The 21,174-nt window shown below is 44.8% G+C and overlaps 1 protein-coding gene across 10 annotated transcripts in view; it reads right to left on the bottom strand.

Moving 5' to 3' along the window:
• Positions 1-21,121, bottom strand: part of LOC146354710 (acylamino-acid-releasing enzyme-like) — a 44,074-nt gene extending 22,953 nt beyond the window's left edge. For 4 of the 10 annotated variants that reach the window (XR_014788469.1, XM_084839604.1, XM_084839607.1 and 1 more), the window contains exons 1-12: positions 17,392-17,790; positions 17,073-17,202; positions 12,246-12,372; positions 11,629-11,716; positions 10,779-10,854; positions 8,235-8,371; positions 7,090-7,227; positions 3,571-3,662; positions 2,671-2,711; positions 1,360-1,481; positions 521-581; positions 152-246 (exon numbers count right to left, since the gene is read on the bottom strand). Coding sequence is in view for 9 of the 10 variants with exons in the window: in XM_084839604.1 (XP_084695730.1) it covers positions 152-246; positions 521-581; positions 1,360-1,481; positions 2,671-2,711; positions 3,571-3,662; positions 7,090-7,227; positions 8,235-8,371; positions 10,779-10,854; positions 11,629-11,716; positions 12,246-12,372; positions 17,073-17,202; positions 17,392-17,424 (1,140 nt within the window). In the remaining variant the exon portion in view is untranslated. The other 6 variants (XM_084839608.1, XM_084839609.1, XM_084839613.1 and 3 more) reach the window with 6 other exon arrangements.
• Between the last annotated feature and the right edge of the window lie 53 nt (positions 21,122-21,174).

Below are 21,174 nucleotides of genomic sequence, written 5' to 3'. Positions count from 1 at the left end.
TAGCTACCAAGCTCACTGAACAGTTTACTCTTTCTCGGTCTGACTCGGGGGAGGGGGTGATTGGTGTCCAAAATGCTGCTCAGAGCCTCTTGGTGGAATAAAGATGTACATATATACATATATTTACTCTAAGGCCAGCTGTTCAACATACCTTCTTACTCCTCTGAGGAGTGTTAAGCAGGACTCTATTGTTGTCGTTGGCCCAGCAAAGCAGGGGCAGTGACCCCGAGTAAATCCCAAAAAAACCTTAGAAGGGAGAAGACAGACCTTGTGGAGAACTCAAGTAAAACATGGACAAAGTCAGGAGCGTTAAGTGAAGGGGTGGAGGTACAAAAAGGGGAGGCATATGTCTGATCCCGGGGCTCTCCATCTTCAAGCTACAAAAGGATACCTTATTGTTGGGGGTAGCAGGGTTGTACGTAGCAGCACGAGATGTGTGGCTGAACTGAGGTGAAGTGGCAGGGTGATCAGAAAAAGCAACCCTGATTTTTCATGTTCAGTCTCTGAACTTGAGACTTACCAGCTGTGGCAGTCCTGACTACGTCCACCACAGTAGACGTGACCTTTGTTTGCCAGTTGAGCTAGACAGGAGAGATGATCAGAAAGACAGATACTGGAGATTTCTCCTGACACTCAGATTTCAGTATCAGTCTTATAATTGCATTCAATTACATAATCAGTAGCTAGGAACAAGAATAGTTGCTGTAACTATTAGGGTTTTTTTTCAATTAAAGTTTGCCTAGCAACAGCAGATACCGAAAACATCCCCTCTATTGGTTGACACGATCGGGACATCATGATTCAACCTCCCCATTTATGGCTGATCAATGTTCTGTTTATTCCATTGGATTTTTTCTGCTTTTTTTTTAGATAGCTCTGCTGTCACCTGTCAGACCCCTAAAGTAAACAAGTTGAACTCTTTTAGATGGGAGAAAGATAGGGTCTCTGTTTCTCCTGATACTGAACGGGAATTTCACTGTCTCTCTCTCCTGCCATTCCTGCTCAATGTGCTGCCATGTTGAAGGCCACAAACATCTTGCCTTCACCCAGCAGGCTTTTTCAGTATTTGAAGTTACAGTCCTTATTTGGGTGAGAGATGGAGGAGGCAATGAAGAACCCTCTATTTCCTATCTGAGTGAAAGGAGAGGCCATGGAAGGCATGCAGTCTGATGTCTTGACTGACTGTCATGTCGTAGGGGGGAAACCCCCTCGGTTAAGTGGCAAAGATAATGGGAGAAGACCTGGAAGGCTGTCTATGAACCGTGGAGGTAGGGGTTGTGGATGAATTGAAGCTTCTTCCACTTGCTTGCTCAACCCTTGTGGATGGTGGGAGAGAAAATCCTTTCTTAGGGCACTCACCATCTGTAGCTTCAGGCACTGGCGATGAGACCCAAATACTGGCCCCTCCAAGTAGACTAGGTGAGTTCTGCCAGGACTGAGCCGAGGAGAAGAGACAGCCTGGTCATCTGAGGATAGCAGCTCTGCAACCACAGTCATAATGCAGGATCAGGGGGTAGAGTCCTGTCTAAGTGAAGTTACAGATCTGAAGATGATGAGAGCCTTTTAATTTCTTAAAAGCAATTGGCCCAAAGCTCCCAGGTGATGAGATTACTAGAACATGAATGGCTGGCCTTCTGAATTTACCTTGTAAAAGGCCCCTGTTGCTGCACTTTCAGGGCTTCTTCTGCTAACACACTTCCTTAATCACATTTTGAAAATATAGAAAAGGAGCAATACAGTGGCTGAAGGAACCTTACGTATCTTTAGAATGCCAAATAGGTTTGAGAAGGTCTAAAAGCTTTGGAAACCTCGACTTGTAGCTGTTTCTTCAGATGTTAGACAACCACATGTCTCTGGGCATTATTTGGCTTCTTTCCAAAAGGCAAATATGGAGAAACTACTATCAGAAGTGGGTGTTGCTAGAATGCAGAATCCCACAGAGGACAGAACTGTGGCTTTCGCAGTTGCGTAGGAGGAAGGATTTGGTAGACACCATTTCTTTTCTTTTGCAGTACTAAGACAGGAAAAGTTGTACCTACTAATGTTTACCCTTTTGTGCAGCTATTGCAGGCACTCAATATCTTGAGCTGCTTACTGTTGGTATCAGAGATAACTTCTCTTTAATTAAACAAAATTGTACCTTTATTGGCAGGGACAGACTACTTTGTGACATGCCACACTGCTAAATTTACTAAGTTGGCACTAGGGAAGAAGTCTTTTATCTTGACAGATGACAATAAAGGCCATTGAGTTATTTTAGTTATCTTAAAAACTTTTAAAATATACAATCAGTTGTTGACAGTCTGTTAAAATATTACTTATTTTCCTATTATTATATTTAACCTGTGTTTTTTTCTTGTATGCCGATACTATGTATCTCACTTGGTCTGTTTTTCGTCTGATATATTTGCAAAAGCCTAGTTGGCTACTGAGCAATACGCTATCTCTCTATTACAGGCACCAGATCCCTGACCTATATTTGAATGTAACAAGCCTATCTAATTCTGCAAAAACTCTTGTGACAGGGTCAGGAGAGAGGAAATCCACTTTGAGCTCCAAGTAGCTGAGAAGCTACTAGTACATACATGCACATGAAGAGGAAACTCTGAAAGGAATGCCACTGCTTGGAGGGACAAGGGGCAGACTTAAAGAACCTCTGAGATGACTTACCACAGCTACTTTTGGAGAGATCCAAGAGAAATAGGGCCGACCTATGGCGAGGAGAGGGAATGGTGAGGAGTCTCCTTTTTCACCACCAACCCCCACACCAAGCCAACCCTATGATGAATTAAATGTATTACTATGGGTCCAAATTTTCACATTCTGAACTTAACAGAAAAATGAAGCTGAGGATTTGGAGGCCTGCAGTGCAACCACCTTCCCTTCACCCTACATTGATTACGGGATGTCCTAAGGATTAACTATTTGTATTATCTTCCATAGAACAAGATACCTTAGGGAGATCCTTCCTTGAGAGATTTTCATCAAGGAAAAGTTAGGCTGACACTCGTCAGGGATCCGTTACAGCAACCTCCCCACAAGCTGGCACTGTCCAAATGTGTTGGACTACAACTCCCATCATCCCCAGCCAGCATATCGGTGACAGGCTTAAGGCTGAGAAAGGCTGCTTTAGACATAAGTTATCCCAGCCTCCCCCAATCTGGTGTCCTCCAGATGTTGTGGATTTCAATGCCCATCAGCCCCAGCCAGCATGGAAAATGGTCAGAAATCCTGGGAATTGTAGTCCAAAACATCTGGAGGCCACCAGTTTGGGTTAGCCTGTTTTAGGAAGGGCAGGGGTGGAGCTGGACTAGTGACCCAGTGGACTGCTTCAAAACTGGTGATTATCTTTCACAGATCTGCATTTCAGAAATGATCAGAGATCACTGACTTGATCTCATTAGCGTTCAGGATATGTTTTTTTCTCTTCATCCTTTCAGAGAAAAGAGTTAAAATGTGCCCTCTGATTTTTCCTTGAGGCAGTGGCTGGTCCGGGTACAGCCAATCAAAGACCAGGATCCAGGGTCAGCATGTTATTTCACATTTAAGGGCCAATGAGCCCTCACTTACCTTCTGTTGGAGCAAGCATTCAATCCCAGTCTGAAAGGCTCGTGCCACCAGCCAACAAACACTATACCTTTGTCATCCGGGGACCACAAGGCCTGACCAGAGAAGCAAAGCCAAAGTATTAGCTAGGGGCATTGGGCTATACTGTGTCTCTATGCTCCCTCTATATGATGTGCAGAATGACACTGCAGCTGATCAGTTTCCTCAACAAAGTCCTCTTACTGGGTATTGTTACATTGTCCTCAGGACTACTGTTCGACAGCAACTCCCCAAGGAGTGATTTACAGACTTCTTCTTGGTTAGAAGCATTTGCAAGCAAATAACATGGGAGATATGCATCTCTACCTGTGGAAAGGAGAGGAGATGGGATGGGGAAAGTAGCATTTTCTCCAGCATTCTCCTGCTAAATGCCAGCCTCTCATGCTTGAGCTGACCTTGCATGAATGCACATGCCCCTCATATCCACTACCAGTGGACTGAAATAATGATGCGCTCCCTTTAGAAGGTTAAGGCTGTGTGTGTAGTTGAGTTGAAGCGTCGCATGAAGATCAAACTACGTATGACATTAACAACACTTTTTAAAAAGTGTCCTTAGAGCTGTCACTTTTATTTTGAAGGAAAAGCAGCTAAGGGCTGCCCTGACTTCCTGATCTGGACTAGGGGCCCGGTTTCTCATTGAACATTCCATACACACCCTGGCTCCCCACCACCACCACCACCAAGGGTGCTGCTTGCAGTAAACACAATGGGTGCTTCTAGAGGCTTTTGTTGCGTAATCACCCTGCCTCATTCACATAATTTTATGGAGGGTCTAGATGATGACGAGTACTTCCAGACAAAGGGCTACTAGTGCTACCAGTTAGAAGGCATCTTGTACAGCTATTCCGTATTTTTCCTCAGTGGATTTTCTGCTGTAAGGAAAAAGATGGGGAAAGCAGTGGGGGAAAACAGGGAAAGTTACAAGTGGGAGACTATGAATGAGGCAGGGCAATGGTGCAATAAACGCCTTGACTGGAAATACCCAATGACTTCAATTTGTAACTCTCCTGCGTTTACCTCTTCCACTGTTTTTCTTACCACAGAAATTCTGTTAAGGAAGGAAATATGGAATTGCTCCACAATGTCTTTTGATTGGTAGTGCTAGGAGCCTCCATCTGGAAGCACTCATAGCAGGGAACTTTTACATTTGTGCAGGGAGCTGATGTGATAGCATCCTGTTCCAAACAGATTATCAGCTGCAACCGGCAATGAGTTTGGAATTTAGAGAAACGGTTTTTTCTATCTTTCTGAGTTAGGGAAAGCTGGCTTTGTGCATTCACAGCACCTGTTGTGAGAATACACAGTCAGGGCCAGAAATATTGGAACAAGGATAACTGTTTTGGCAGTTGGCCTCCGTACACCACCACACTGAAGTTGAAAGGAAACACACCCAGATGGGAGCGAAGTCAGGACTGTCAGCTGTAATTCAAGGGGTTTGACAAAAGTGGGGCACTAACCACTCAGGAAGTGTGGCATACACACACACACATCCTTGGTGGCTCATAAGTAACGGAAGGAATGGCTGACAAGCAGCTGCATGGCCAGGTGTGGCCTGTTTCCTGGGTACCCCATGACCAATCAAGCAGAGAAAAGGCCTGGAGGTGGTTCTGAGTGTTACATTTGCATTTGGTAGCTGTTCACTGGAACTCCCAACATGAGGTCCAAAGAGGTGTCCATGCGAGTGAAGGAGGCCATCATTAGGCTGAGGAAACAAAATAAACCCATCAGAGAGATAGCAAAAACAGTGGGAGTGGCCAACACAACAGTTTGGAACATCCTGAAAAAGAAGGAATTAACTGGCAAGCTCAGCGACAGCAAAAGGCCTGGAAGACCACGGAAGACAACTAAAGTGGATGACTGCAGAATTCTGCTCATGGTGAAGAGGAACCTTTCACAACATCTAGCCAGGTCAAGAACGCTCTTGCGGAGGTAGGCATGTCAATGTCAACATCTACAGTCAAGAGACGGCTTTATGAATGTAAATACAGAGGCTTCACAAAAAGGTGGAAACCACTGGTAATGCTCAAGAACAGACAGGCCAGATTAGCCTTTGCCAGCAAACACCTAAAAAAGCCTGCCCAGGTCTGGAATAAGATTCTTTGGACTGATGAAACCAAGATTAACTTGTACCAGGATGATGGGAAGAGAAAAGTATGGAGAAGGAAAGGAACAGCTCATGATACAAAGCATACCACATCATCTGTCAACCATGGTGGATGCAGTGTTATGGCATGGGCATGTATGGCTGCCAATGGAACCAGGTCACTGGTGTTTATTGATGACCTGACTGCTGATAAAAGCAGCAGGATGAATTCTGAAGTGTAAAGGGCTATACTTTCTGCTCAGATTCAGCTGAATGCTGCCAAACTGATAGGATGCCACTTCATACTGCAGATGGATAATAACCCAAAACATACAGCAAAAGCTACCCAAGAGTTTCTCCAGGCAAAGAAGTGGGATGTTCTTCAATGGCCAAGTCAGTCACCTGATCTCAACCCAATAGAGCATGCTTTTCACTTACTGAAGACAAGACTGAAGGCAGAAAGTCCCACAAACAAGCAGCAGCTGAAGGCAGCTGCAGTAAAGGCCTGGCAAAGCATCCTGAGGGAGGAAACTCAGCATTTGGTCATGTCCATGGGTTCCAGACTTCAGGCAGTCATTGACTGCAAAGGATTTTCATCCAGGTATTACAGGCGATCCTTAAGTTTAAAATGATGTTGGTTTGTTCCATTACTTATGAGCCACCAACGATGGGTGTGTGTGTATGCCACTGGCTGTCCTTCCTGAATGGTTAGTCCCCACTTTTGTCAAACCCCTTGAATTACAGCTGAAAGTCCTGACTTTGCTCCTATCTGGGTGTGTTTCCTTTCAACTTCAGTGTGGTGGTGTACAGAGGCCAACTGCCCAAACAGTTATCCTTGTTCCACTATTTCTGGTCCTGACCGTAGGTCACATGTCTGACTCTCTGTTCAGTCCAACACTGGACCCCAATTCAAAGACAAGGCTCGACCTACATATGGATACTTGGTCTGCTTTTATTGTAGTTTATGTATATTTTTTCTTTTTTTAGAATGTTGTAATAATTGAAACTGAGATCTTTAAACTATGTAGCAACGTTAGTGATTTTTAACAATTCTGTTGTTCTTTTGTTTGCTTGTTTTGTTGAAAAACAATAAAGAATTGATTAAAAAAGACAAGGCTCAGAGAAGCACTGAACTTGTAAAACGTACAAGAAATGTGATGGAAGTGGAGTCCTGAGAGCCCAGAACAGTCTGTAGGACCCAGGGCCACCGAACATGTCATTTTGTTCAATCTTCTGTAACCAAAAAACATGTAATAATTCATGACCAGTAGAACTGGGTCAGAGCCTCTCTCCTCCCAATCTATTTTAAACCCCGTTTCTCTCTGTTACTCTGAAATGCCTGTGATCTCTGCCAGGCTGCAGTAATGTCCCATTAAGTTCCAATTCTGCATTGCACTAACCTGCCCAGGGGAGACGTGCCCCGGGATGCCCTCTAGCACTGAAACCTCGCAGGTTTCAACATTCAGCATGCACAAGACAGGAACACTCTTATCGCCCAGTGCCTCTCCCCAGTTGTCGTAGTAAACAAACTGCTCCTCCTAGGACAAAATCAGAGGAAAAAGAGTAACTGCAGTTCTCCATGAGACAGACACAGGAAACCTGAATGTCATGTGCAGGCTTTCTCCACGCACCAGGGCTTGCTGCAGACAACCTGCCAGTAGACTGCAACTACATAGAGAAGTTCAATGTGAATTTTATGTAGTTTAGCCTTTATGGAAAGAGAGAGGCCTTGGGGTTGCAACAGTCCTTTCTACAGTAGGCATACAGTGCAAGGGAGAGCCTCAGTCTTTCTGGGTTATCATGATGAGGGAATGTGGCACTGAACATAGATTCCTTAGCTCTAGAACCTATTTCCAATGTCAGAGCCGAGTCTTTTGGCAGAATGTGTGCCTCTGTGCATGTGGAGTGTATTCCCCTCAGCACAGACTAACTACAGTCTTATTACTAACCGGGAACAGAGGAGAAAGAGGATTCGGACAAAGCTATCTAACTCTTCTCTAAGAGGCCTTAGGCAAATCAGTATCTCTAAGACAAGTCCATATCTTGTAACTCTTCGCATATGAGAGGCACAGGGCTAATCTATTCATTATGTATAGTTTGTGTAGTGCCTGGTATCTACCGACTCTGTACTTTTACAGCCGTACCCGGGGAACAATAGCACAATATGATAATGCTTGGAGTTTGGATCTTGCAACTTTGCTAGGATGCAGTGCATGCACTGAATTTTCTCCTGTGAGTGGCAAGTTATTTTAAACTTGTGTATCCTGAATTAAACAGAAGTCAGTGTTTCAAAAACATTCTTTAGCAGGGCATGCCACCAGACCTCATGAAAGTCTGGCTTGCTAATATGGCTTCCTCAGTATTTTATGAATTCCTGGCTCATTTAATGTAAAACAAATATATCTGTTTAGGCTGTTTTGCTCTGAGAAATTTGGAATATGTAGCTTTGTTTGACCTGCCTCCCAAGTTTAAGATCAGCAAGATAAAGATTGTAAAGCATTTGGCACAGTACAATTATTTGAATGATAAATAATAAAGGAGATACCTTTCTTGTTTCAGCTGGCTTCTCTCCTTTGGGGGACCTGCCTTGAGGAAAAAGTGGTTGTCTTTTGGGGTGTCTTCTCTCCGCAACATACAGGATCTGTATTTCTGAGCTGGACCAGGCAAAGCATCCAAACTGCCCTGGTGGCAGAAGGATAGATGGGGAAATAGGTAATGACTGTCCCTATACTGACCCACCTCACCAAAACAGAATGCAAGTGGAGAAGGTCAGGAGCTCACAATACTGACCACACAACTATGAGTAATAGTTTGATTGATTGACTGACTGACTGATTGACTATCTTCCCCAAAGCTATTGAGGGCAATGAACATTTCAGAATAAGAGACAGCAGCTCCTGCTCTTAGAAAATGACAACAGCTGTGTCTGTTGAGACCCTAATATACAGTTGTTGTGGACAGAGAGCAGCTATGTTATTAATTATTATCATCCCAAGATAATCCTGCTGTGCTTGAGGAGTTAGATGAGAGAGTTCATTTTTGCCTCAAAAGCAAGCTCTCCTTCAGCACAGATGCTTATGCTTGCTATTTTGTAAAGAGCTCAGGATTTGCTAACTGAAACCTGGCATGCTTCTGAGTGAAGCCAAGGAGAAATCTAAAGTAACGTAGACTGTGTTTTAAATTGTGCAGCATATTCAAATTTGGCTAAATTTCACTGGTGTTCTGCTCCAGAATGTTTTTACAGCCAGAAATATGTGAAAGGGTATGTGTGAGCAACACACACACACACACACACACACACAGTTAAACGAAGACAATTTGCCAAGCCTAGCATTTCTTCCAGACACAGCTGCTCATATTCTGTAGCTGTGCATATCTAGTATTGGGAAACACTTCTCAAACACATAGCATAGTTTTCACATTATACAGATAGGTCATTTTTATTTTACTGCTGGAAGAAAGTACCAGCTCCAGGGTTTGCATTCAGTTGCACCTCACAAGTATCCTCACCTTCAAAATCTGTTTTAGGTAGCTCTCGGGACTCTTGGCCCCATGTTTCCCAGATATTATGCAGCATGTGATAGTTTTACCTTTGCACTTGCATGTTGGCAGGAGAGAAATGTGTCTCTGAGCATGTGGAGAACACCTTCACCAACAAAGCCTATGTACATCACAGTGATTTGCCTGGATGATGCATCTGGGCCAGTGTTTGCTCAGATGGCTCTGGCTGGTAAGTCTGTGCAGGATCAATCAGAGGAAAGGGAATAATCGTGCTGATTTATAAAAACAGCCAGTTTTGATTCCACTTTCAGATAACTGCAGAAGAGCAGTACCTCAGAAGAACTAAATGGCCCTGTTGAAGAAGCAACCATCTCTGAGGTTGTGTTGAGGTCTCCCAGGTTTAGAGTGACTTTACACATTATATTGTAATATTTGCCTTAGATACAACAATGAATGACAATGCCTGTGGCCATGGTTGATTATCACTATATAGAGAGATGAACAGGGAATACTGCACCTTACTGAAACTATTAGATCGTCTACACCTTTCAGTACTACTGATCACAACATGTTGGTGATGCCAGCCTAGGACCCATGGAGATTTATAAGACTGCTCTAGAGTGGTTTGCTGCTCTTTCTATATAGGGAAGCCTGAAAAGGTGATGATGGGTAGCTACTCATTGTTTCCAAGGGTCTAACAAGCAAATCCTGTATCCCCTCTAAGATATGCAATGCCACTGGGGAAGCTCATATGGAAGCATGCAGTAGATGCATCAAACATGTTGATGGCACACAGCAGTCTCTTGGATTTTCATCCAACCCAAGCCTGTTACTTAGGGTGCTTCCAGATGAGCCTTTTATTGTCACTGCTCTGCCTGATTCAGAACATTTTACAGGGGGTCCAGACATCGACCCTCCTTTCCCACCACTGTTTTCCTACCACTAATAAGCCTCCTGTGTTTTCCCACCATTTCTTCCATCTTTTCCTTAGTGTAGAAAATCTGTTAAGGAACAAAGGATGGAATAGCTGCACAATGCCTTTTCATTGTTAGTGCTAGGAACCCTCCATCTGGAAGTACCCATAGTATCTGGCTATAGAGGGGAACAGGATGAGGCTCACCTGGATTAGGGCTTTTAGGATGAAGTAAATCTCACTGAACTCAATGGGATTTACTTCTGTGTGGACATGCATAGGACTCCACTGTGAGACTAAATCCAGACAAGACTGACAGTGCAATCTGATCAGCAGTGTTATAGTTGGAGTTAGTACTAGAAGCAGGGCTTTGTGACCCAAGGTCCTGGCCAAAATGGGAGTTTTGTCATGAAGATTTGAAAATGTGGGGTGCTCCTGGACCTCCAGGTTGCAGTGAGAGCCAGGGAAGTCTGAAATGACAAGGAGGGGGCAAGCACATAGCACTGAACAATTGGGGAAACTCTCTTTTGGCATTGGGGAGAGGATGTTAAGAGGAAGGAGGAGCATGGACAAGTGCTATGCTGGTAGAGAGCAGAGTACACAGGACGGAGGGAGCACCACTTGCTCTGCCTGCAAAGAGCAGCATGCAGCCAAGCCCACTGCAACTGCCCTTACCATCTGTGTATACTCTGCCATGTTTATCCAGCGATGTGAGGTTGACATTTCTTACCCTCCCACGGTTGCTCCAGACCTGCTGGGACACAGAAATCAGTACAGGGCAATAGCCACCACCACATTCCTAGGCTGAGTAATCAACAGGTCTGCCACATTCCCTCACACCCCACATCTTCTTTCCTCCCTGGTCCCCTGCTGTGACTGAAAAAGATGGGAGAGCTGAAGGTGCTCCAGGAAGGTGAGGGATAGCAACACCTACATTATAAGAAGCCACTTCAGATTATTTTCCCAATCAAGGTCTGAATCTCTACTGGGTCTCTTTATGACAGGGATGGGGAAATCTGTGGCCCTCCATATGTAGTTGGATTTCAACTTCCATCAACCACAGCCAGAATGGTTAATGCCAACAAATGATGTGCTTTAGGAGAATAATTATAATTACTGCTGGCTGTGGCCAGGCATGAGTTATGTGCCCGGTAAAACCATTGTGAAATTAGTCCTATCATTTTGGTCCTATCAGACATCCTCCACACATGCAGATTTCCTACAGCGATGTTCCCTACTTTCAAATGTCTGGCATTCTTCATTCATCCCCACTGAGCCTGAATCTCAGCTTTCATGTTTAAAAAGGGCAATATCTAATTCTTCCCTTATACCACAAGGCCTGTAGTAACCAGCTTTGACTACTGCACAAATCAGGCTACAGCAGCACCATCCCTGCTATATCTACATAAATAATTTCATTGTACAGTGCTGCAAACACTACCCCAACTCTGTGATGATGGCAGGATATTGCCCTAGCATCCAGATAGTATGCACTCTGCTGTCTCACGCAGATATACCATTTTACCTCCAGCACCTCCTGTTTCTGCCCCATTTCCAAGTGGTGAGTGAGAACAGCCTTGTGCCTCCCAGTAGGTGACACTCTGATCAGCAGTCTGTGGCACAAGAGACAGGAGGGGACAGCATGAGCAGCAGAGCCAGTTCCAAGGTATTTTAACCAGAGAAACGAAGGGGCAAAGCAGGCTGATTTCATTATAAAAGCATAATCTGAATGCACCCAAAGGGGCAAAGCCCATTGCTTTCCGTCTGCTTTAAGGAAAACCCTCTAACCTGGGAAAAGGCTATAGCTCAGGGAAGACAGCACATGTTTGTCACATATGCAGTCCTATGATCCCCACCACCTCTGACTGAAGGACTTCAGGCTGCTGCTTTGGCGAACTGATGCTACTTCCAGTTGATGGTTACTGGGCTAGTACGACATGCAAGTGTATGTGTATGGAAGGAAAATATGATGCCACCTCAAAGCACCAACCTTTAATATGCCCTATCCTCATGTGTCCCCATTCCTCAGAAAGCAGATCATCCTTATTCTGGTTTCTGTTCTGTCTTGTGCCAAGTTAGGTGCAATCCAACCTCAGCTTGAACATGATTATGAGTGCCAGGGCAGCGAGATGTTCTACGTACTGGTCTCGGATCTCAGCTGGCACACCAACCGGAGTAACTGAGACAACTGCTTTGCCATCATGATGCAGGATATACTGACGACTGAACTGCAGCTGCTGACAGCGCTCCAGGTCAGGCTGGCACCACTCTGCAGGAAAGGAGGAAATTTAAGGTGAGAGAACTTACGCTACTTGAGTTTGTGAGCTCAGGAACCTCCCAGCCTAGAGCGTAATACTGCTAGCTCTGAACTAATTGGTTGATACTGCCGCATGCAGGTATGTGGGGAAAACACAGAATCAAGAAAACCAAGACAGATTGATTCTACTCGAAGGTAGATGAGTAAGCTTATCAGAGTTCAGAAATGGAGGCTGACTATAGTATTACAAGAAGAAAGAACACCTGATCTGGAAAGAAAATTGAGTGACACAAAAAGTGTTATGCTAGAGTTAATTAGAGAGATAGCAGTTTGTTAGAGATAAGTATACACTCTACATTTAGTGAAAGTGTCGCTCATCAGTACTGAAATGGCAAACAAGCAGAATGAATGAGGAGTTCTCACTAAAGAATTGCTGAAACCTTAATTTCAAGAGGTACAGTTCTGTACTATGTTATACAACACACACACACACACACACGCTTGTCTAGTGGTCATATATAAGTACAGCTGTCATCTTAAAAATCTAGCATATAGAGAAGTTTTTAAACTGAGTAACAAAAACAGTCAATATTCTACAAGCAAAATATAGTTGTAAAACATGTGCTAGCATTAGATAAAAATTAGGCTGTGAGATTCTTGGCTGTTTTGCAGCCTGATTCTGACTTCTAAGTATGTAAGCTTAGGATTGCAGCTTTAGGCAGCAGCCCAAAGGTTTGGCTTTCCACCCTCGTTGATAATACTAGGACAGAGCAGTAAAACAGCAAATGTAAAATTGGCAGAAGGCTTCAAGAATTTGTGGAGGTGGGGAATACTGCCATTTAGCTACATTTGGGATATTTTGGAGAGGATTATAGCAATATCTATGGGATTCTAGTCAAGGCAAGGACAGCAGGAACAGGCTTCACTGACATGTAACTTTAAGGGAGATTCATCATTAAAGCTAAGAATATCTCTCTTTGGTGAGTTGAAACTGATATAGACTTAAAGAATTGCTCTTATAGAGGTTTCAGCTTTGGTCAGCTAGTGGTTCAGCACCTGAAGTTGATGTAATATATCCAGAAGGAGGAAGCTTCAGGAGGCAAAGCAATACTTGGATTTTGCCACATTTATGAAATCAGACAAGGGATCAAAAAGAAAGAAAACAGTATCAGAACCCTGGGATGATATTGTAAGGTAACAGATGTCCTCATATGTCCAGGTCAGGTATTTTTCAAGAGGATTTGTAGATTTGGCCAGTAGAATCCAGGATAAAACAATGGGGAGCAGCTCCTCCAGGATAACTGCACTTGTTAAATCTGTTGGCAGCAGGTATGACAAGTTTAATTCCATTAAGACTTTTATAGTGCAATCCTATATATCCTCTACCTGCCTACTCAGAAGTTAAGTCCCACTGAATTCAATAGGGCTTATTTCCAGGTAAGTGAGTATAGGATTGCAGACTGAATCTGTTTTCTTGATGTATTAAAGCTGCAATCCTATACACATTTACCTGGAAGTAAGCACCTAGAATTCAGTGGGGCTTACTTTTAGTAAACATCCATAGGATTGCAGTTTAAGTATTTCATACACTTCAACATTGTAACATACACTACATATGTTAATAATATACAATAACATTCTGAACAGTTTCCTTTGTTCAGCGGAGGGAGCAATCCTATGGGGATCGACAGTCACCTCTGAACCCGGGGGCAACCGCCTATTCACTGCAGAGCAGGAGGAGTGGAGAGGAGTGCATCTCCTCCGTGCTTGTGCCGCCCTGCTTTCACGGCTAGACAGCTGATTTCAGCTATCTAGCTGTGGGACTTTGGAGCGCACGGTGGGGAGGCTGGGAGACACATAGGAAGTGTTGTACCGGCACTTCCAACCTCCCCGCCCCAGCCCGCCCCCAGGAACACCCCGTTTCCCCCGTGGGGTCAATCCACGCTCTCTACAAGGCAGTGGAGGAGGTGGAGGTTGGCGCTCCGAGAACCAACCTTGGACCGTGGGGAACTGACCAGTCCTATGGCTGTCTAGCCGCTGACTAGCGGCCATAGGATTGCGCCCTAAGTCATTTAAACTTTGATGCTATCTTATATGTGAATTTCTTGACATGTTACATTACTTTCTAAATTATATTTGATTGTTTGATTTTTTTAGTAGTTAAATAAGCTTTACAAAATTTATATCTGAGTTCAGGTCCAATTTATACATAGTAACTAGGTAAGAAGGCACACTAAAAAATAGGAAACCAGTCACAGTACACCCCAAATCTGACAGATTTTCATTAATTTAGGGCACAATCCTATCTAGACAGGCAGCTGCCGCCGAACTTGGAGGCAATCGCCTATCCAAAGCAAGGCAGGAGAAGCACAGAGGGGATCGTTCCCTTGGTGCTTCTCCTGCCCTGCTTTTTCAGCTAGACAGCCGATTGCAGCTGTCTAGCTGTGGGAGCATGGAGCAGGGAGGGAGGATGCTTTATGATACATAGGATGTGTCATACAGGCAGCTACGCTCTCCCGACCCCAGAATGCCCCCAAACACGCCCCTTTCCAGCCATTCCACGCTCCTCTTGCAACTGCGGAGGATTGGGCTGTTCCGCACTGCCTCCGAGGCAGCACGGAGGTGGAGGGAGGTCGGTTTTCCAGGAACTGACCTCGAAGCATGAGCTCCGAGGTCAGTTCCTGGAAAACAGCATATCCTATGGCCGTTTAGCCACTGTCTAGCGGCCACAGGATTGCTCCCTCCAGGTAGAACTGAAACAGAAAGCCAGGAGACGAGAAGAATATTTCACCCAGTATTTTAGCATTTGAGCTTCCTAATCTTTTAGCTTTGGTGTTTTAAATCTGTATTTTAAAACTCTGCATTGCTGCTAGGTTTTATTTTGGTTGTACTGTTATATTGTGGTTTTAAGCTTTCATAGTTTATATTTTTTATGCTGCACTCTGCTGTTCTAATTTTTTGTGAACCGCCCAGACAGCTTGGGCAGTATAGAAATGAAATAAATAAAGAATAAATAAACATGCAATAATGAAACAAGAGGTTATTGGTCTCCACCCACAATTATATTTTAATATTTGGACAGTTACCTCTTTCAAGATTTTAATTATTGTTGCTACTTTTAAAAACTTTCAAAACATATTTTTTCTTACCATTGGTTTTATTGTATTTGTTTTTATTATGTAAGCCGCCCTGAGAGCTTCAGCTATAGGGCGGTATAGAAATGCAAATAAATAAATAATATCTACCCAGAGACCTTCAACCATTGGGTGGTATAGAAATGTAAATAAATAAATAAAATATTCTTCATTTGGGCTGCTGAGAGTGGAAAAGTGACTTATGTGCAGAAATCCAATGAAAGGAAAGGTAGAGAATGGGAAGAGGTAAAAGATGAGGCAGAAAAAAACAAGCCAAGGCAGCCAAACTGGGAAAATAGAGGGAGTGCCGAGCCACGTATCTCTGGCACAGAAATACCATCTTCTGAAGCTGGTACTCCTCATCCCTTTCTCCTATAGCATGTATTTTCTACCCTTCAGCTCTTTTACCACAGGACCAGTTCCCCCAAAAAGGTCTGATACCAAATTGTTTCTTAGCTATGGAGTCTTGTCATAAGACTCCATGGTACCCTTAACATTTGGCTCTTAACATGACATTATACGCAAGTTTCTTTATCATATAGAAAAGGTGAAGCCAATTGCTTCTTTTGTTTTCAGCATATGTGATAATTGTTTTTCTTTTTATAAATTACACACCATCTTTTAGTTTGGAAGAAACTGCAAATTTGAGATGTATAGGCTGGAATAGTGTTATTCTTACACAGTGAAGTCAGCTATTTGCAGTGCATATAATTATAATACATGTGTGAGTTTCTGGAAGACTGGGTCAACTTCTCTTCCATTTGACTAACAAAAGGCTGCAACAGAGGCAGGATGTTAAAAGGCAACTCCATTTTCTGCCCTGATGCCTCTAATCCTAGCGATGAAACTGGCATGGGCCAGGACCAATCCAATACTGTTCTCATCAACTGCTAAGTAAGTGGCTGTCTTAAGTCAACCACTCTCTGTGGCAGAGTTCAGATGGAAGGCCATCACAGCTCCATCTTTTAACAAGCTCTGGCTTGAAGTCTGACTGTCCAGAACAGGGGGTACTTGCATATAAATGTTTGTAGAATGGTTAAACTGACTGACCAACAAGAATGTTGGTTTGACATTTTTTTAAAAACCACTCAACAAGAGCCACACACAAGCATGCATATAACCTCCTTACATATGCCAGTTTTGCACCTATGACCTTTTTCAAACCTTTTTTTCCTTTTGCTCAGGACAGTCACCAAAGTAGGAACCTGAGGAACCTCATCTATCCTTCAGCAAGTTAAACAGTGTACTGGCAATGTTGCTGCAGAACTATTCTTCTAAGCATTACATTTATCCAGGAGACTAGTTGTCTATTCCTCAGTGTGTGAATCCTCCTGTCTGTCAGTTTGTTTGCAAAACGCTGAGTAAGTATTTCAGACTCCTTACTCTGTGTGTGTGAGGGTTTTTTTATTCTTAAAGAAAGCACTGAAGCATTCAGAAAGCAAGATTCCTGCACACAGATCATCAGCCCACCCCCTCAATTGTGCCCACATAACACATGCTATTTTGAAGCGACACCCTCCCTCCTCACCATGGGGGCCTGGGAGAGGGGGCGCAAGGAACAGACTGCAACTGGCTCACCCGTATAGAGGGGCAGGCACTTGGCGCCCCCACAAACAGCAAATCCAACTCCTACACTGGCATAAGCTACAGAGGGAAACTGGCTCAGCTCCTGGTACAGGGCACGGACTGGGCCCAGGCCCGCTGGCAGCTGGAAGAGAGAAGAGGCACATTTCATGGCTTTGTGACTGAAGCAGCAACAAGTTGTGGCGGAGTTGGGGGCACATTCTCAGGAGCTCCTCAGTCCCCTGTAACCGCCTCCCTCCACGGAGCTCAGCAACACCAACTCCTTCCCCCTTTCCTCTCCCTTCCCAATTCCCCCTCCTCAAAGTTGTCCCACCGCCTCTCTTGCACGCTCCAGCCTGCAAGCCATGAGGTCTTTCCCCACAAAGCTGCTCCGGAGCAGCCGGGGGTCTCTCCGGACAGCGGGAGACGATAGTCCCGGGGGGGGGGGGCGCAGAAGGACGGCCGGCTCCAGAGCGGTCAGCAGTGCCGCGAAAACGGCTGGAAGGAAGCGGGCGACGGCTGCAGGGAGGCGGGCCCAAGCGGGAAGCCGCGAGCGTGGGGCGCGCACACCGCCTCCCCCCGCTCCCAAGCCCTCCCTCGGCTCTCCATGTTTCCCCTGCAGCCCGTGTGCAGCGGGACACTAATCTGGGCACCGCCGCCTGCGGCTGTTCGTAACGCAGGCCCGCCCGGCCGAGCAGGAGGAACCCCGTTGCCCTCCCCCCACGCAGCTTTTTCTTTGCAAGCGCTCACATTGAAGGACATGATTCGCTATCGCCGCCAGACATTTCGTTGCTCGAGGTCATTCACACACGCTACCCGCTCCCTGCCGGTGTGACCGGGGCCCCGGGAAAGGGCGAGAACGCGTGCCGGGGCAAGGTGGGGCGAGGGGGCTTGTTCAGGAAACGGGGGAAGGAGAGGCGAGCGCTGTGCGCGCCTCGGTCCGCCCCGCAGGATCGTTGTCGCCGAGAAATGGCTGAGCCGCTGAGTCGGGGACGGTGGGAAGGCTTTGCCTTTATCCTAAAGGTGTCCCCAATACTGTTTTGCTGTCCTCGATAGCCGTGAACGAACCATTCGCTCCCTCTGCCTAGCCTACCTCACAGGGTTGTTGCGAGAATAACCGGAGTGCGGCAAAAAGGCTGCCCTGAGCTTCATGGATAAAGGGTGGGATTTAAAATAATGTAATACATAATGAAAATAATAAAGGGGCACCCTCAGGGACATACTTGGGGTGGGGACTGAACTTCGGTTACTGAGAATTAATCCTGCTCCTTAAGGGCATAGACCAGCCTGTGTTCCAATCACTTTGTGTGACGAAAACTCGTGCTTGCCCACAATTTAACAAGTCAAAACTGTGTGCGTCCCTCTCGACACGTTTTGCCCCGAGGGGACGGGAGAAGAAGCAGAAAGCAACTTTGAGAGCTGCCCCCACCTAGCCCTCGGTAGCAGCAGCAGCCCTCCCTGCTTCCGTCTCTGCAGCAATTTCCATCAGAAGGGTGTCTGAGGAAACATCTTGCTCTGCGTGACTGGGAGAAGAAACAGATTAGGCTTGAACTCGAAAGAATTTCAAGCATCACCATCATGCTTCCCCCATGACCCCTCCTCCCAATCCCTTTCCTTGTGTCTTGTGACGTTTTAGATTGTGGGCCTGAGGGCAGGGGCTGCCGGATTGTTGATTCTTGTAAGCTGCTCTGGGAGTCTTTTGGACTGAAGAGCAAGATAGAAACGCTTTAGCTAAATAAATAAAACAAACACATTTTCTCCATAATTAGAAAAGTAAGCTGAGTCCAAGAGAGGGTCAAACCCTGGAAGCAAGTAGCAGCAGAATTAAAACAAGAAAAATGGCAGGTGACAGAGACAGCAAGGCCAAGGGGGTGATTTCAGTAAGTCTTGTGAGATTTCATTGTTACAGCACTTTCATTACAATCCATGGCGGGGGTGAAGGGTGCAATCAATTATTCCCATGTAGCATTGCTGAAAAAACAGTGTAGTGTGAGGGAACAGACTGTGAATATACAAAATCCAGGTTAAATTCTTGTTCAGCTCATTGGCCTTTGATCAATCATAGTCTAACCTACCTCACACAGTTTGGAGGATAAAATTATATATTTTAATCTGTCACAAGCCATTGAGGTGGAAAGAAAAGGACAAACAGTACCTGGGCATTGTGAAATGATAAATTCCATAGCACCTTCCATTTAAGCAGAAATTCAACACCTGGTTGGGTGGCATTCTGGCCACTAGCAAACTTACAAAATACCAATCTAGATGAATATCCTTTGTTTCTATGCATGCAGAGTCAGCAAGTTTCTATTTGAAAATTAGCTCTAAGTACAGAGAGAAGGTAAATTATTCCCCCCCCCCTATTATTTTTTCCTGGCATGTTATGTCTTTTTAGATTGTAAGCTTGCAGGTAGGGACTGTTGTCTTCTTTAATTGATTATATGTAATCATCAGCAACTAAACTGTTAGGTTCATAGAATCAAAGAATAGTAGGGTTGGAAGGGGCCTACAAGACCATGGAGTCCAACCCCCTGCTCCATGCAGGAAACCAAGTCAAAGCATATCTGACAGCTGTCCAGCTTCATCTTGAATGCCTCCAGTGTGGGAGAGCCTACTACCTCCCTAGGTAATTGGTTCCGTTGTTGTATTGGTTTAACAGTTCAGGAAGTGTTTCCTGATGTTCAGCTGGAATATGGCTTCCTGTAACTTGAGCCCTTTATTCTGCATCCTGTACTCTGGGGTATTGAGAAGAGATCCTGGCCTTCCTCTCTGTGACAACCTTTCAAGGACTGGAAGAGTGCTATCATATCTCCCCTCAGTCTTCTCTTCTCAAGGCTAAACATGCCCAGTTCTTTCAGTCTCTCTTCATAGGGCTTTGTTTCCAATGCCCTGATCTTCTTCACTGCCCTCCTCTGAACCCTCTCCAATTTGTCTGCATCCTTCTTAAAGTGCGGTGCCCAGAACTGGATACAGTACTCCAGATGACGCCTAACCAGCGCTGAGTAGAAAGGAACTAGTACTTCCCTGGATGCGGAAGCTATGCTTCTATTAATGCAGCCCAAAATAGCATTTGCCTTTTTTACAGCCACATCACATGGTTGGCTCATATTCAGCTTGTGATCTACCACAATTCCATGATCTTTCTCGCTTGTAGTATTGTTGAGCCAAGTATCCCCTATCTTGTAATTGTGCATTTAGTTTCTTTTTCCTAGGTGCAGAACTTAGGGATAATGCATTTATCCCTATTAAATTTCATTCTGTTGTTTTCAGCCCAGTGCTCCAGCCTATCAAGATCACTTTGAATTTTGTTTCTGTCTTCCAGGGTATTAGCTATCCCACCCATTTTTGTGTCATCGGCAAACTCGATTAGCGTTCCCTGCACCTCCTCCTCCAAGGCATTCATAAAAATGTTGAAGAGCACTGGGCCCAGGACTGAGCCCTGCGGAACCCTGCTCGTTACCTCTCCCCAGTTTGAGAAGATCCCATTGATAAGCACTCTTTGAGTCCAATTCTGTAGCCAACTGTGGATCTACCTGATCGTTGCTTCATCTAGGCCACTTTGAGCTAATTTGCTAATCAGGATATCATGGGGCACTTTGTTGAAAGCTTTGCTAAAGTCGAGATACATTATGTCCACAGCATTCCCACAGTCTACAAGGGAGGTGACCTGATCAAAAAATGAGATCAGACTAGTCTGGCAGGCTTTGTTCTTGAATTCCTACTTCATTCAAATGGTGGACATTGTAACACCTTTATATAAGGGATAGCTGAAGTGCTAGGGGGAACAGTGCACCAAGTGCAAGGGGGGCGAAAATACAGCAGCAGAGAGACAAGCAGGAATCAATCCTGAGACAGCATGGTGCAGGAGACTCAAACTCAAATATACTGTGATCAGATTGGGATTTAGCTCCTGGTGACATCTGCAGTTACAGGCGTGATAGGAAGAATAAGGAGTAACGTAAACTGTCAGTTGAGCCTGTACTATGCACTGCATTCATGAAATTCCCCTTGTAAATCATTTTTTTTTCTTTGACCTACATGTTGTTGACACCACTACCTTTTCCTCTCCTCCAAAAATATGCAATACTCACTAAGGAAGTTTGCATCTCAGCAGCTG

Source organism: Heloderma suspectum, chromosome 2 (assembly GCF_057233095.1).
Source record: "Heloderma suspectum isolate Gila_16-S chromosome 2, 16-S_ref, whole genome shotgun sequence".
NCBI classification, from domain to species: Eukaryota; Metazoa; Chordata; class Lepidosauria; order Squamata; family Helodermatidae; genus Heloderma; species Heloderma suspectum.
This window is presented reverse-complemented; position numbering and strand designations above follow the sequence as displayed.